The sequence below is a fragment of the Rhodotorula graminis genome (genome assembly GCF_001329695.1).
Source record: "Rhodotorula graminis WP1 unplaced genomic scaffold RHOBAscaffold_2, whole genome shotgun sequence".
NCBI classification, from domain to species: domain Eukaryota; kingdom Fungi; phylum Basidiomycota; class Microbotryomycetes; order Sporidiobolales; family Sporidiobolaceae; genus Rhodotorula; species Rhodotorula graminis.
The window spans coordinates 774,870-789,444 of record NW_017264929.1 but is presented as its reverse complement, the minus strand read 5'-3'; the positions used below and the strand labels follow the sequence as shown (position 1 = coordinate 789,444).

General features: G+C 68.9%; 5 protein-coding genes across 5 annotated transcripts; 3 read left to right on the top strand and 2 right to left on the bottom strand.

Moving 5' to 3' along the window:
* Positions 1–5: 5 nt before the first annotated feature.
* RHOBADRAFT_51394 (uncharacterized protein) lies at positions 6–3,687 on the top strand (the record flags this gene model as incomplete). Its single annotated transcript, XM_018415819.1, has 9 exons — positions 6–72; positions 226–368; positions 439–493; positions 560–771; positions 856–1,045; positions 1,118–1,137; positions 1,454–3,168; positions 3,244–3,302; positions 3,382–3,687. The coding sequence occupies 9 exons, from the start codon at positions 6–8 to the stop codon at positions 3,612–3,614; spliced, it is 2,694 nt and encodes an 897-aa protein (XP_018273602.1). The 3' UTR covers positions 3,615–3,687.
* Positions 3,688–4,400: 713 nt separating this feature from the next.
* RHOBADRAFT_51393 (uncharacterized protein) lies at positions 4,401–5,888 on the top strand (the record flags this gene model as incomplete). Its single annotated transcript, XM_018415818.1, has 2 exons — positions 4,401–4,653; positions 4,789–5,888. Coding segments are annotated over 2 exons (1,187 nt in total), but the record flags the coding sequence as incomplete, so codon positions are not given.
* A 109-nt stretch (positions 5,889–5,997) lies between these two features.
* On the bottom strand, positions 5,998–8,675 carry RHOBADRAFT_51392 (uncharacterized protein; the record flags this gene model as incomplete). Its single annotated transcript, XM_018415817.1, has 4 exons — positions 5,998–6,943; positions 7,014–7,249; positions 7,325–8,423; positions 8,504–8,675. The coding sequence occupies 4 exons, from the start codon at positions 8,673–8,675 to the stop codon at positions 6,030–6,032; spliced, it is 2,421 nt and encodes an 806-aa protein (XP_018273600.1). The 3' UTR covers positions 5,998–6,029.
* Positions 8,676–8,702: 27 nt separating this feature from the next.
* Positions 8,703–10,147, top strand: RHOBADRAFT_51391 (uncharacterized protein; the record flags this gene model as incomplete). The annotated part of the gene is made up of 8 exons (XM_018415816.1): positions 8,703–8,711; positions 8,860–9,119; positions 9,182–9,226; positions 9,296–9,409; positions 9,473–9,534; positions 9,601–9,689; positions 9,757–9,891; positions 9,959–10,147. 8 exons carry the CDS (start codon positions 8,703–8,705, stop codon positions 10,145–10,147), a joined length of 903 nt encoding a protein of 300 aa, XP_018273599.1.
* Positions 10,148–10,213: 66 nt separating this feature from the next.
* RHOBADRAFT_51390 (uncharacterized protein) lies at positions 10,214–14,277 on the bottom strand (the record flags this gene model as incomplete). The annotated part of the gene is made up of 11 exons (XM_018415815.1): positions 10,214–10,932; positions 11,007–12,120; positions 12,201–12,293; positions 12,363–12,480; positions 12,562–13,218; positions 13,313–13,594; positions 13,665–13,679; positions 13,750–13,765; positions 13,829–13,856; positions 13,931–13,954; positions 14,272–14,277. The coding sequence occupies 11 exons, from the start codon at positions 14,275–14,277 to the stop codon at positions 10,334–10,336; spliced, it is 2,952 nt and encodes a 983-aa protein (XP_018273598.1). The 3' UTR covers positions 10,214–10,333.
* Positions 14,278–14,575: the final 298 nt, after the last annotated feature.

Genomic DNA, 14,575 nt, shown 5'->3' with positions numbered 1-14,575 from the left:
GGGAGATGGCGACCGAGGTCAGCTCGTCGCACCACAGCTCCACCCCCGCCTGGAGCTCGCAGCTGCACACCAGTGCCATCTAGCCAGCTCCTAGACGACCTTGCGCGCGACAACCGCGTCATCGCCTCGAGTCCTGCTCGTCTCCCCCTCCTCCGCCCGACTGGCCCGCATCGGCTCGCACCTGCAGCCTCGTCCACACCTGCCGGTTCCGCCTGCGCCCGACAGACCTGTCCGGTACCGCCATCCCGACACTGCGCGGCGACCGCAAGCCCATGGCGTCGACATCCACCTCTGCCGCGGCGAGCCGCTCGTCCGCGCCGCCTCCTCGGGTCGCCTTCCTCGGCCCGCTCGGCACCTACTCCCACCAGGTGCGCACCTCTCGCTCCGCCTTGTCATGCACAGGGCCACGAGGACTGACTCTGCCCGCGACCGCGACAGGCCACGACCGACTTCTTCGGCGAGTGCGACTTGGTCCCGCAGCCTCGAATCGCCGGTCCGTCCCTCTCCTCTCCTCCTCCTTCTCTGGGTGCGTCTCACTGACCTTAGTCCCTCCTCGCAGACGTCTTCACGGCCGTCTCGGCGGGCGAAACCTCGTTCGGCGTCGTGCCCATCGAGAACTCGTCGTTCGGCGCCGTCGTCGAGACGATGGACCAGCTGCGCGCGACCGAGCTGTCGGTGCGGGGCATGACGGCGCTGCGGATCGGGCATGCGCTGCTGGCGAGCAAGACGGCCGACAAGGGCAAGGCCAAGAGGGTGTACAGTCATGAGCAGGTGCGCCGCGACCTTTCACCTCTCTGTCCGTCTCGCCGACCTCGTGGGCGTCACTGACTGTGAGCATTGAGACGCCTGTCGCAGGGTATCGGTCAGTGTCGCGGCTACCTCGCCGAGCGGCATCCAGACGTCGCCATCGTCCCCGTCAACTCGACGGCGCAGGCGGCACGAGAAGCAGCCGACGACCTCGAAGGGCTCGCCATCTGCTCGCTCAAGTGCGCCGAGGTGTACGACCTCGCAGTCGTCGACACGGACATCCAGGACGCAGGAGCATGTGCGTCCTCCGTCCTCTCTGCGCCTCGTCGAGCACGTCGTCCGCGAGACTGACCCGCTCTCCTTCCTGCAGCCAACACGACTCGGTTCATCGTCCTCGCCCCGTCAGCTCTCCCGTTACCTCTATCCTATCCTGCCTCACGGCCTGGTGAACGAGCCGAGCCGCTCGAGCAATGACACGGCGAGTTTGCCTGTCGGCGAGCGACCGAGAGCGGACGCGAGAGAACCTGTCTCTGCCCTCGCCGCGAATCTGCGCTGCGGCCTTGCAAGCTAGCCAGACCACACTCACGAGAGCCACACGAGCATCAGAAAGGCCATTGAGCCGCCTGCGAAAGTCGAACTTGTTGAGCACCGCCTCCCGACCTCATCACCCTTCTCGACCTCCTCACCCGCGCCCTCGCGCGCGCAGATGCCGCCCGCCGCCTCGACCTCGGCCGCGCAGCCCCCAGGCTTCCGCACCTCTCGCCCACGCCGCTCCGCAGCCGCCGTCGCGACGCGCGCCAACCTCCTCCTCGCCAACTCTGTCCCTCCTCCTCCGCACCTCGGCACGCCCACCGGCAAGGGCAAGGGCAAGGGCAAGGCGCGCGCGCGGGAGAGCTACGACGACCAGAGCTACGACGACGAGGACTATGCGCCGAGGGCTGGGCAGGTGCAGCGGCGCGGGCGGGCGGCCGCCGGCCGGCCCGACGGGCGCAAGAAGCGGGCGCGCGAGGAGGGGAACGAGGGCGGCACGGACGGCGGCGAGGGCGTTGAGGCGGGGCGCAAGAGGGCGCGCAAGGGCGACGGGCCGGCGGCGGGCGAGGCGCGCGCCCAGGAGGACGACGACGAGGCCGACGAGGCGGCGATGGACGCGGCGCTCGAGCGCATGGACGCCAAGCGCGCGCGCAAAAAGGCGCGCAAGGACGAGAAGCGCGCCGAGCAGCTCGCGCAGGCGAGGGCGCGCGAGGCGCTCGAGGACGAGGAGGCGGCCGCGTCCCAGTCGCCGCTCTCGCTCTCGGTCCCGCTCGCGAGCCGGGCTCGCGCGAGGGCCGCCACCAAGCGCGTCCAGTTCGCCGGCGTCGCCGCGAGCGCCGGGTCGGACAGCGAGGCCGGCGGCGAGTGGGACGAGCGCGCGCTCGACGGCGCCGCCGACGAGGGCGGCTTTGCCCAGCTCGGCCTCGACGACCTCGACCTCGACTTCGACCTCGCCGACCCGATGCTCATCCCTTCGGCCGAGCGCAGGCGCGGCAAGCGCTTCTGGCGCGCGCTCGAGCACGGCGTGTACTGCTCGGCGCTGCACGACGTCGCGCAGGGCGAGACGCACCTCGGGCGCGCGCTCGTCCAGTGGGACGGCCTGCGGCGCGTGCGCGAGACCGAGGAGCGTGACGAGAAGGCTCGTGTCGACGCCGCTCGAGGCGACGAGGAGCACGGCGCGGCGCCCAAGTCGTCCAAGACGGCCCGTCAGCGCCTCACCGGCATGCGCAGCCACGACCCGCGCCGATCGGTCCTCCCGATGCACATGGGCCTCGCCGAGGACGACGCCGACGCCGAGTCGACGCGCCTGCGCCGCAAGTTCGACGACGAGGGCCACGAGCTCCTCCCCCTCCCGACCTCGCTCGCGCTCGCCCGCATGGCCCGCTGGCCGCAGCACCCGTCCTCCCTTCCCGACGCCCGCCTCTCGTCGCCGCTCAGCCTCGAGGACGCGCTCCTCGCGAGCTACGAGCGGGCACAGCGGGCGACGCAGGGCGGGCCGTCGTTGCCTGAGCCGCCGACATCGAGCGCCCGGAGCGCCTACGCCGACGACGGGCCTCTCGCCTCCCTCGACGATGGTTCCTTACCCTCCTCCGACCTCGGCGACGACGCGCCGCCCCAGCACGACCCTCTTTCCGACGTTCCCGACCCGCTCGAGTGGTCCTCCGCCCCTCCCCAGCTCGCCGCCCTCCCCTCGCTCCTCTCGTCCCTCCTCGTGCGCCTCACCGACTGCGTCCCCAAGGCGCCACTCCCGGCGACGGACCTGCGCTCGGCGTGGGCGCGCGCAGAGGAGATGGCGCGCGACGACCGGCGGCGAGGGCTCGACCGCGACGAGCCGAAGGTCGGGTGGGAGGAGGTCGTGGCGGTTGCGAGGACAGGAGGCGTCAAGGCCAGGTGCGCCCGACTTCTCTCTCTCTTCTCTGGCGTTTCTGGACGGGGCTGACTGGGTCGTTCGAGTTTGCGTTGCAGCATCGTCGACACGCTCGAGGCGCAGCTCGTCGCCCTCTTTGGCCCGTCGTCTCGTCCTCGTGCGTCCCTCTCGCCCGTCCTTCTTCCCTCCCCTCGACATCTCTGACCCATGTGCGACCCTCCCTTTCTCGCCCGCAGCCGTCGTCCTCCCGCCCGAGGGCAACCCGGCCATCCTGCGCCTCAAGACCCGCAAGCCGACCCTCGTGCGCACCAAGCCCAAGAAGCGCTCGGCGGTCCATGCGCTCAAGCGTGCGAGTGCGTCGGCGAGTCGGCGAGGCGCGAGTGCCGAGGGGGCCAGGACGCGCGAGCGCGGCTCGACGGTCGACGAGGAGGAGGAGGAGGAGGAGGAGCGCGAGTCGGGGACGGACTGAGCGCATGTGCTCGCTTGCACGTTTGCCGCTCGCCGGCTCGAGCCTGCAACGTTGACGAGCTGTTGCGCCCTCGAGCCGCGTCGAGAGTGCCACGTAGCGCGCTCGAGAGGCTCGGCTGCCTCCTCGGTCGGTCGCGCACGTTGGGCTCGCCTCGCGCTCTCGCTCGCTCGCCCCGCTCCCGCTCACCCGCTTCTCGCGTGTTCTCGAGGCGCACGACCTTGTTACCGCACCAGCTCTCGCTGGAACCACGTTCGGCGGGGCGGGTTGCGCAGCTCGCGGTCGGACCCTCGGCGAGTCGGCCTCTCGGCGGACGGAGCGGCGGAACGTCCGGGGCCGCTTCCGTCTCTCGCTCAGCAGCACAGCACAGCGCAGCAGAGAGGGACCGGCTTCGGTCGCAGCTCCAGCAACGGGCGAGAAGAAGGTGCACTACCCGTCCGACGTCCGTGAGCGAGGTCAATGCGCTCGAACCTCCGATGCGATCTCTCGCAACGAGAAGTCAAAATAACGTGCGAGGTGCGTGCGCGTGCGAGCAGAGAGTGGTGCGAGTGCGGGTGCGAGCGCAGGCGCGAGAGAGCGGACGATGGCGCGATGCGAGCACAGTCAGCGACGAGCGACGACGAGTCAAAGCTGATGATGGTCAGCGGGAGCGTCGACGATGGCGCGAGCGCCGAGGACGCGCGCGGCGCGGTGATTGTCAGCGAGATTCGGCATCGAGGCGATCCTCGACTCTCGAGTCGACAGCTCGCTCGGCTGTGATCCTTGCTCTCCTTCTCCACTACGCGCACTCCGACCTACCTACTTGCACGCTCTCGAGCACCACTAGAGCTCAGCTCCAGAGCCGACCAGCACGATTGCGACCCCGACCCCGAGTCAGCGCGACCATCACCGAGGCGGTGCTCGCACGTTCGAACTTCGCCCAAGTTCCCCCCCGCTCCGATGGCCTCCACCTCTCTCCCTCCTCCCACACCCTCGCCCCGTGTCGCCAGCTCGAGCAGCTCGAGCAGCAGCGACGACTTTGCATTCCTCGAGGCCAAGCACTGTGCGTCCCTCCCTCCACCCGAGCTCCCCCTTCGTTCCCCCACCTCGTCGCGTCGGTCTCTCGCGCCTCGCGGGCCACGTCCGCCCCCCAACCCGCTCGCGCAGGTTCGCTGACTCCTCAACCGCACTCGCGCAGACTTGACCACGATCCGCATGCCGTCGTTCGCCAGCTCCCCCTTCGAGGCCGGCGCCCACGCCGCCGCCGACCTCGAGGCCAAGTCCGCCAGCTCGGCATCGTCGTCGTCGTCGAGCCTGCCGTGGACGCCCGCCCGCCGCGACTCGTACTCGTCCATGTACTCGTCGCCGTCGTCTGCCGGCAGCTCGACCGAGTGCGGCGACTCGTCGGACGAGGACGAGGCCGTCACCCCCCCCGTCTCGCCCGACCTCCTCCCGACCGGCGCTGCCGGCGTCGACCTCAAGGGCAAGGGCAAGCAGGCCGACCACGACGCGTTCAACCTCGCCGCCCTCCACTTCTCGCTCGCCGACGTCGCCGAGGACGACGCCGAGTGGGTCCAAGCCGTCCCCATCGAGGCCGTCGTCCCCACTCCGGTCGCCCCCTCACCTCGTGGCAACCCGGCGGCGCCCTCGTCCACCACCCTCGCCGCCAAGCCCACCGCGCCCGATCCGCACGAGCAGGCGGCCGCCGCCGCCGTCCGCCCGGTCCCGCAGCCCTCACCGCCCGAGTCGGTCGCGCCCCCTCCCTCGGCCGACGACGACGCGCGTGGTCGCTCGCGCTGGCCCCGCCTCCTGTGGCGCTCCGAGCTCGACGTCGACTCGCTCGTCGTCCTGCGCGACTACCACGAGCGCGCCATCGGCGAGCCGCTCCCCGTCCTCCGCCGCGGCATGCGCCCGCGCGAGGTGGCGCGCTGGTCGCGCCGCATGGAGGACGCCGGCCTCTAGAGCGCGCCCGCACCCACCTTCCTTTCGTCGTCGTCAACCACCTCACCACTCGATCCGACTCGGCCCTGTACCACTCGCCCCTTTCGCTTTTCTCGCTCGCGTCGTCGCCCTCACGCGGTCCACCCTCGTCGACTGCGCTCGGCGCACGTCCTCCCCTTTCCCCTTGCTAGTCCTCCCCCCTTTTTTTGACCTCCCCATCTCGGAGCAGCAGTACCACCCCCCCTTCGTACCCTCCCCCTTCTCGCGCTTTCCCTCTGTACAGACCCCTCCCCGATCTTGCCCGCGAAGGCACCACGAGCAAAAAGCAACAAACGCAATTTTCAGTTCCACCCTGTGCGCACGAGTCTGGCCCGACGTCGAGAGCGAGAGTTGAGAGCGAGAAAGACAGCGAGAGAGCCGCACGTGCCGCTCTCGAAACGTGCGCTTTCTCGGCCGGCGCCACGTAGCAAGTAGACCCGCTCGACGTTGCAGACGCATCTACTCATCCATGCGCACGTCCTCGCCCTCACCCTCGCCCTCGCCCGCTTCGACCGCCGCCGCCGCCGCCTGCCCGTCAACCGGCCTCAGCTTGAGCAGCGCCCTCCTGACCTCCTCGACCTGGAGGACAGCCTCGCTCAAGACCCTCCCGAGCGCGACGTCGCTCATGACGGTCGCGTTGAGGGTCGGCTGGAGCGCGACGAGGGCCTCGGCGAGCGGGAGCGCGTGGGCAAAGTCGACCTTGTCGAGGCGCGCAAACACGTCGCCGTCCTTTGTCGTCGTCGACGACCAGCCCTCGGCGGCCGCCGCAAACGCCTCAAAGATCGACTGCTGCTCGCCCGCGAGGCGCCCGATGGCGCTGTTGCCGCTCGCGACGAGGACCGAGCCGCTCGCGCCCTTGCCTCCTCCTCCTCCTGATGCTCCTCCTTCTCCCGCTCCCCCGGCTCCCGCACCACCAGCCGCCGCAGCGTCGACGGCGAGCTTGGCGATGCGGGCCAGGTTGCGCACGCTCAGCGCGGCAAAGTAGCCGACGCCCTGGACCGGGTGCGCGTCGGCGGGCGAGGGCGCGCCGGGCGCCGTCGCGTCGCCGGCGTACGTGTGGTACCGCGCGTGGTGCAGGATGTGCGACAGGTCGAGGAGCGGCGCGGTCGGGTCGTCGCTCGGCGAGGTGGACGAGGAGGAAGGTGGGTCGAGGGGGGCGAGGTGCGTGCGCGTGTGGAGCGCGAGGTCGGCGAGGATGAGGGCAGGCTCGGTCTGGGTCGACGCGTAGGCGCACTTGTGCCACGCGCAGGAAGAGGGAGGTGGCGAGGTGGCGAGGTGCGCCGAGTAGATGTGGTGGTAGCACGCCCGAGCCGAGTCGAGCGCGTGCGCCGAGGTGCATCCGGCCCAGCGGCAGCGGTGACGACCGAGGAGCTCTGTTGAGGCAGGGTTCGAGCACGTCAGGACTGCCGTGCAGCATGCCGAGAGAGAGAGAGGCGGGCACACCTGAGCGCTCCTTGAGCCGCAAGCCGCGAATGACGAATCTCTTCTCGGCGCCGGCCTCGATGACCATGGGCTGGACGCCCGGGATGGCCTGCTGCGACACCTTGATGACGTCGCTCGCGGGCATCATGGGCGAGACGCCGGGTGCCATGTGCGGCGCCCACTGGGCCTGGTACGTCTGCCACAGCGCGACCTGCGACACGTCCGACTGCGGGTCGACCTCGTACACGAGGCGCATCCTGCAGGGTGACGACGACTCGTCAGTACGTCGGTCGGGGGGGAAGAAACCGAGGTAGGGGGAAGAGCGGACGCACCAGGTGAGGGCTCGAGACGGTTCCGGGAGCGAGACGAGCTGGGCGAGTTCCTCGCGCGTGACGAGGTTGCCCTTGGCGGCGACGAGCGCCGACGGCTTGCGCGGGTGCTTGACGGCGCCGTGCGAGTCGCGGTACGTCTTGGCCTCGGACTGGACGACGCCCAGGTCGATCTCGACCTCCTCGACGCGCGAGCCGACGTGAAACTTGGCGCACAAGAGGCGCAGGATGCCGAGGAGCTCGGGGCGGGTCGCGAGCAGGGCCGCGTTGGACGGGAGGAGCGTGTGCTGGTACACAAACTCGAGGATGGCGAGGTTGAGCTCGGCGTCGGCGAGCGGGAGGAGCTCGATGGCCGTCTGGATCGGGTGCGGGTGCGGTTTCGGGAGGGGAGGGACGGCCTCGTAGGTGAGGAGGGCAAACACCGAGTCGGACTTGTCGTTGAGCGCGAGGGCCGACAGGCACCGGAAGCCGGCGAGGATGAGGGCGCGGTCCTTTGTGCGCGTGAGCGACACGAGGAGCGGGAACAGGCGGACCGAGGGCGAGTCGGCCGGCTCGGGTTTGGGCGCGGCGCGCTCCTCGTCGGCCTCCTCCTCGGCCGTGATGGCGATCGCGTGGCCGGGGAGGGCGAGCGGGATGTGCTCGGCGACGCACTCGAGGACGTCGAGCAGGCACAGGCGGATCTCGGTCGTCTCGTCGACGTCGAGCGCGCCCGTCTCGCCCTCGTCGAGCACGTCGCAGATGGCCTTCTTGAGCTTGCGGCTCGTGAGGAGGGGCTCGCGGCTGCGCGACTCGGGCGCGAGGTTGCGCAGGATGAGGGCGGCTTCTCCCGCTCGCCGCCTCAGGACGTCGCGCGAGTCGTCGCCGACGAGGGCGCCGAACGCCGGGACGCCGCGGGCCCGGTCGGCGCGCCGGCGCTCGACATAGTCGCTGATGAGGGCGAGGCAGCCGTCGAGGAGGCCGGTCATCTCGCCGAGGCGGACGAGGTCGGGGTCGACAGAGGTGACCTGGACGAGGCGGTCGAGGCCAAAGTCGATGTCGGCGGCGATGCCGGAGCGGATCGACAGGACGAGGCGGTTCGAGGGACCCGGGTCGAGGAAGTGAGCTGCGCGCGAGAGACCGTGTGAGCCATCGTCGGGGGAGGAGGAGGAGGTGATGAGGATGAAAGTGAAAGGGACGACGCACGACCGCCAAAGACGCGACTCCAGTACTGCCGTGCGCCCACCCTGGCACTGGCCCGCCCTTGCGCCTGCCCTGCTTGAGCCCGTGGTGCTGGAGGTTTGGCGACACCGGGCTGAGAGTAGGCGCGTTGCTGCGACGACGACCCGCCGGCTTGGCGAGCTGCGGCGGTGCTCATGGCGGCGCGTAGAGGGTCTCGCTGGCGATGCAAGCTGTGCAGCCGACCGCACGAGCGAGCGAGCGAAGTGGAGAACCGCGACCTCGAGCGAGCCTCTCCCCCGGCGGCTGTCGCTCCTCCAACATCTCGCCCTCGACCAGGCTAGCCGAGTACAGCCCGGCAAGCTTCCCTACACCTGCTGTAGCGGCCCACTCGAGCCATGGCAGGGTCCCGCTTCGCCTACGTCAAGAACTTTGAGCTCGCGGACCCTCTCCTCCCCTCGACTTTCTTCGTCGTCCGCATCGACGGCAAAGGGTTCCACGGCTTCTCGAAACTGCACAACTTCGACAAGCCCAGCGATGTGCGCGCCCTCGCCCTCATGAACGACGCCGCCAAGCGCGTCGTCGGCGGCCGAGAGCTCAACGGCGAGTGCGTCGTCGCGTTCGGCGAGAGCGACGAGTACAGGTGCGTTCGCTCTCCCTCCATGCCCTCGAGCGTGTCAGGAGACTGACCTCTCGACCCGGCAGCTTTGTCTTCAAGCGCACGTGCAAGCTGCACGGCCGAAGAGCAAGGTGCGTCCTCTCGACTCGACCCTCTGCTCCTCCTTCTCGAACATCGCCCTGACTCTCTCACCTCGACAGCAAAATCGTCACCCTCGTCGTATCGGTCTTTACGGCCGCCTACATGGCGCTTTGGCCGCAGTTCTTCCCGAACTCGCCGCTCTCGCTCGAGCACCTTCCGGTCTTTGACGGTCGGTGCGTCGCCCGTCCTCGCCCTCGCACACTCGGCACCTTCCTGACCCTTTCGTCGGTCCACAGCGTCGTGCAGTACACGAGCGAGCTCGAGATCCAGGACTACCTGCGCTGGCGACAAGTCGACAGTGCGCCCCGCCCCCATCCTCGTCTGCGTCTTCTCGACAGCGCCTGACTCTCCCTTTCTCTCGCAGCGCACATCAACAATATGTACAACACAGTCTTCTGGGCGTTGGTCCTGCAGGGCAAGCGCACCGAGCAGGAGGCCGAGCAGGAGCTGAGCGTGCGTCCCTCTCGCTCTTCGTCCTCCTCGCGCTTCTCTCACTCACACCGGCTCTCGCCGCGCGCAGGGCACCATCTCGAGTCAGAAGCAGGAGATCCTCTTCTCGCAGTTCGGCATCAACTACAACAACCTCGACCCCATGTTCCGCAAGGGCAGCATCGTCATCTGGGAGGAAGAGCCGCTGGCAGTGTCGCAGGACTCGGTGCGTCCACTTCTCCCTCTCTCTCGCTGTCAGGACACTCGCTCACTAACTCGGCGCGTCCCGACAGGCACCGAGCTCGACGTCCGAGCCGCCAGCACCGTCACCCGAATCCGCCGACTCGCCCGCTCCCCTCGTCAAGATGCGCCAGCGCAAGAAGCCGCCAAAACCCAAGCGCCGCCTCGTCGTCGTGCACGAGGACCTCATCGCCGACGCGTGGTGGACGGAGGGCCGAGGCAAGGCCCTGCTCGACGGCTAGTGCGAGGTGCGAGGGTGCTAGAGCGAGCGAGGAAGGACGAGGACAGAGCGCGAGGAACGGGACGACGATGCGCAACGATACTGTTACAGACAACGCCTCGAGCCCGAGATCTACGACACAGAGAGAGAAGAGGGAGGGAAAGACGAGGAGCCGACCGAAGGAGAGAGAGAGAGGGAGGGGGGGGCTCTACTTGTTGGCCTTGTTGCGGCCCGACGACTTGCGGTCGCGCTTGGCGATGCGCTTGAGGGCGCGCACCTCCTTCTTCATGCGCGGGTCGGCCATCTTGTACTTGCCCTTGACGCCCTTGGGGCGACCCTTGATGCCGCGGTTGGCGCCCCTCGCGACGACGACCTTCTTCTCGGGCCGCTTGACCTTGGCCGCGCCGCCCGACTTGGCGAGCACCTTGGCGATACTGGCCGCCTTCTCCTTCTCGGTGAGGCCGTTGTCCTCGTCGTCGTTGATGCCCTGCGCCTTGTTGCGCGCCTTCTCGAGCCGGCGCACCTTGCGCATCTGCTTGCGCGCCTTGGCCTCGGCGACCTTCTTGATCGGGCGCGCGTTGAGCGCGCGCTGCTTGTCGCGGATCGCCTGCACGGCGTCCTTGGTGACGGGGATGTTGTGGCGGAAGTGGCGCTGCTCGTCGTCGATGAACCAGGTCGGGAGGCCGTCGCCGCCGATGGCGTCCGTGTGGCGGTTGAAGCCCTCGTCAACGAGCTGCGTCTTGGTGCGCTCGCGGTTGACGAGCTGCTGCGCGAGCGTCATCGCCTCGGCCGTCGTCAAGCCGACCTCTGCGAGAGGGTGAGAGAGGGCGACGAGGTCAGGGTTCGGCTCGAGAGAGGGAGAGAGAGAGGGCGGGACGCACTGGCTATCCGCTCGGCCTTCTCGATCTCCTCCTTCTCCTGCGCGTCGATGTCGGCCTCCTCCTCCATCGCCTCGTCCTCCTCGAACGTCGGCCGAGCGCCGTCAAAGTCGTCGTCCGACTCGTCGTCGGTGCTCGCCTCCTGCCCGCTGCCCTCCTCGTCGCTCTCGACCCACGTCGCGTCGCCCATGTCCTCGTCGTCCTCGTCCGACTCGCCGCCGACCGCCGCCTCGTCGTCGCTCGCGTCCTCGGCGCCGCCGAGGAGGCTCTCGAGGCCGCCGGGCAGGCCCTTGAACGCCGGCTGGTCGAACCACATGGCCGCCTGGCGGCTCTTGGCGCTCGTCGACAGGACCTTGCCCTTCTTGAGCGTCTTGAGCAGGCCGTCGGCCTTGTCGTCCTCGTCGAGCTCGACAGGTGCGGGCGCGGCACGAGCGCGCTTGGCCGGCGCCGCCTTGACCGCCTCGGGCTTGGCCGCCGCCTGCTCGTCCTCGTCCTCGTCCGACGAGTCCTCGTCGCTCGACGGCTGCGGCGCCGGGTCAAAGTCGCCCTCGGACTCCTCCGACTCGGCGTCCGTGTCGGCGTCGCTGCCGGACCCGATGCCCTTGAACTCGCCGCCCTCCTCGAGCGCGCGCTTGAGGCGCTGCTGCTTGACCTTGTGCTTGTGGTCGCGCTCGAGCTTGGTCTGCTGGAACGACTCGTACAGCAGGTCGAGGCTCTCCTCGAGCCGGCGCGTCTTGCGCTCGTCGTCGGTGACGTCCTCGTCCTCGTCGTCGTCGTCGGCGCCGTCGGGGATGATCTGCATCGGCATCTGGCGCTGATTCTTGACCTTGTTCGAGCCCGAGATGTCCTCGCGGTCCATGTCGTCGTCGTCGTCGCTCAGCTCGGGCTCGCCGTCGCTGTCGAGCCGGCCGCCGCTCACGCCGCGACGCTCCTTGCCGCCCTCGACCTCGCCGAGGTCGAACATCTCCATGCCCATGCCGTCCTGCTGCTCGAGACCGATGTCCATCGGCGCGCCCATGTTGAGCTGCATGCGCTGCACCTCGCGCGCCTTCTTCTCGTTGACGCGGCGACGCTCGCGGCGCTTCTTGAAGGCCTCGTCGCGGGCAAGACGCTCGAGCTGTAGTAGAGGACGGGCGTCAGTCTCGGCGGCGAGAGAGAGAAGGGGAGAAGGGAGGAGAGAGAGGGCTCGGGACGAACCTCCTGGGTGAGCTGCTCCTCCTCGTCGAGCGGCTCGATGTCGACGTTCTCGACGGCGTCCTCCTTCTGGTCGACCTTGACGTCGAGACCGAGCTGCACACGAGGGGCGATGGTCAGTACGAGGCCCAGGAGGGAGAACGAGAGGGCGAGACGAGGACGCACGTCCTCCCGGATCGCGAGGCGGTACTTGAGGAGCATCTTGAAGTCCTTCTTGCCGAGGACCTTGAGGTCGTCGAGGCACGACTTGATCTCGCCAGTCGTGAGCGGGTTCTTGAGGAGCCTGCGCGAGGGAGGGAAGGTGTGTCAGTAGGCCGCACGAGTGGGAGAGAACGGCGGCGACGAGAGGGAGTGCGGGACGCACTTCTTGTCCTCGTCGTCCTGGAAGCGCATGCGGGTGACCATGCCGAGAACACCGATCGGGTCCTGGTGCCGGATCCACTGCATGACCCTGCACTCCTTGTACAGCGTCATGTCGCCGTCGTCGTAACCCTCGCGCTGCTTGCGGTGCTTCTCGGGCGCAAACACGTTGAGCGTCGCGGGCGTCATGACGTCCTTGGTCGAGATGGCGCGGTTGTCGAGCTTGGCGAGCGGGTTGGTCGACGCCTGCTTGCCCTTCTTCGAGCCGGCGACCTCGTTGCCCTCGGCGTCGACCTCGGCGAACCGCTTCGACGCGCCCTCCTCGTCGTCGGCGCCGTCGACCTCGGCAAAGACGTACTTGGGGTTGAGCATGCGCGGGTCGATCTTGGCCGGCGCGAGGAAGCCCTGGCAGGTGACGAAGATCTCGGCCGACACGTTACGCGACGACGCCGGCTTGGTCGCCTCGACTTTGGTAAACAGCTGGTTGAAGACCCACAGGAGCGCGTTGTAGTCCTTGGAGCGGAAGACCTTGGTGCAGAAGGTGCCGCCGGCGCGCAGGAACTCGACGGCGAGCTTGAGCGACGCGAGGACGAGCTCGACCTGGGTGAAGGCGTCCTGCACCCACGCGGATCCGACATTGGGCGCACCGTCGTGGAGGACGCTGTCGAGAGTGAGAGGCGAGTCAGTCTCGTGCTGCCGCCGCAGGAAGAAGAAGGGATCCTCGCTCGAGGGGGGAGAGGGAAAGGCGGGCGTACACGTCGGCCTTCCAGTCCTTCATCTCGGCGCGGAGAGCCCTGCGGCACGACTCGGTCGTGATGTCCTCGACGAGCGTGATGCAGCGCGGGATGGGCTTGATGGGCACGAGGTCGACACCGATGATGATCGAGTTCTGCTGCGGCATCTGCTTGGCGGCGACCTGGAGCCAACCTCCCGGCGCAGCGCACAGGTCGATGACGCACTTGGCGCCGGCGAGGAAGTCGTACTTGCGGTTGAGCTGGACGAGCTTGAAGGCGGAACGGGCACGGTAGCCTTGCTCCCTGGGTGCGGCAGAGGGCGAGGTCAGCTCCGGGTCACGGCGAGACCGGCCGAGTGCAGGAGAAGACTCACTTGGCGAGCATGTACCTGCAGGCGCACAGGGAAGGGGCAGGTCAGCGGTGTTCGGGGGTACATCGCCGCGTCCAGCTGGACGCACCATTTGTCGAGACGGCCTGTGTGGGAGACAAGTGTCAGGGGTCGCTCGGTCGCGCGCTCGAGAGAGAGAGATCACGCACCCTTGCCGGTCTTCTTCTGGTCCTTGCCCTGCGAGGTGGGAGCGAGGCTGGGTGAGCGAAAAGTGGCGGGAGATGAGGGGAGAGGAGGGAGGAGCGACGCACCATCGTGAGCGGTTCTTGCGCGGGCTAGTTGGGGTGCGAGAGCGAGTGTAGAGCGATTGGTAGCTGCTCCTGGCCGACCAGCAGCAAGAGCGCAGGTGGTGGAGGGGCGAGGCGAGCTCTCCCAAGGTCGAGCTCGACAACACCGCCTCATCAGCTCAACCTCACCGCTCTCGCTGTTGCCCTCCTGACGGCTCGAGACGCTGCACAGCTACTGCTGGACTGTCCCCAGAGGTCCACAAGGCCCCGGCGCTCGCTCTGGGAGGCGAGGGCGCGACCACCTTCATCAGCTCGCCGCGAGGTTCCACCGCCCTCCCTCCTCCCGAGACGACCGGGCGGGTGACGCGCATCCATGGTTCTGCTTGTTTGCACTGCCGCTCCCGCCATAGCTAGAGCTGCGCGCCCCAGGTGGGCGTGTTGCTCGCTCTCTCCCCGACCCGCTCGCGCTTTCTCGCCGGCCGCGTGTACAGCCTTGGCGACTCGCTCGCAGGGCCACCTCGTCTTCAGCTGAGACGAGCGGGCGAGCTGCCGCCGCTGCCGAATGGCGGCAGGCTTCGAGCCGCTGCGCAGCGCTGCGCCCGCACCCTCCTCGTCGACCTTCGTGGGAGGAGCCGCGAGGACAATCGCTAGTCTCGGCTCGTGCACGGT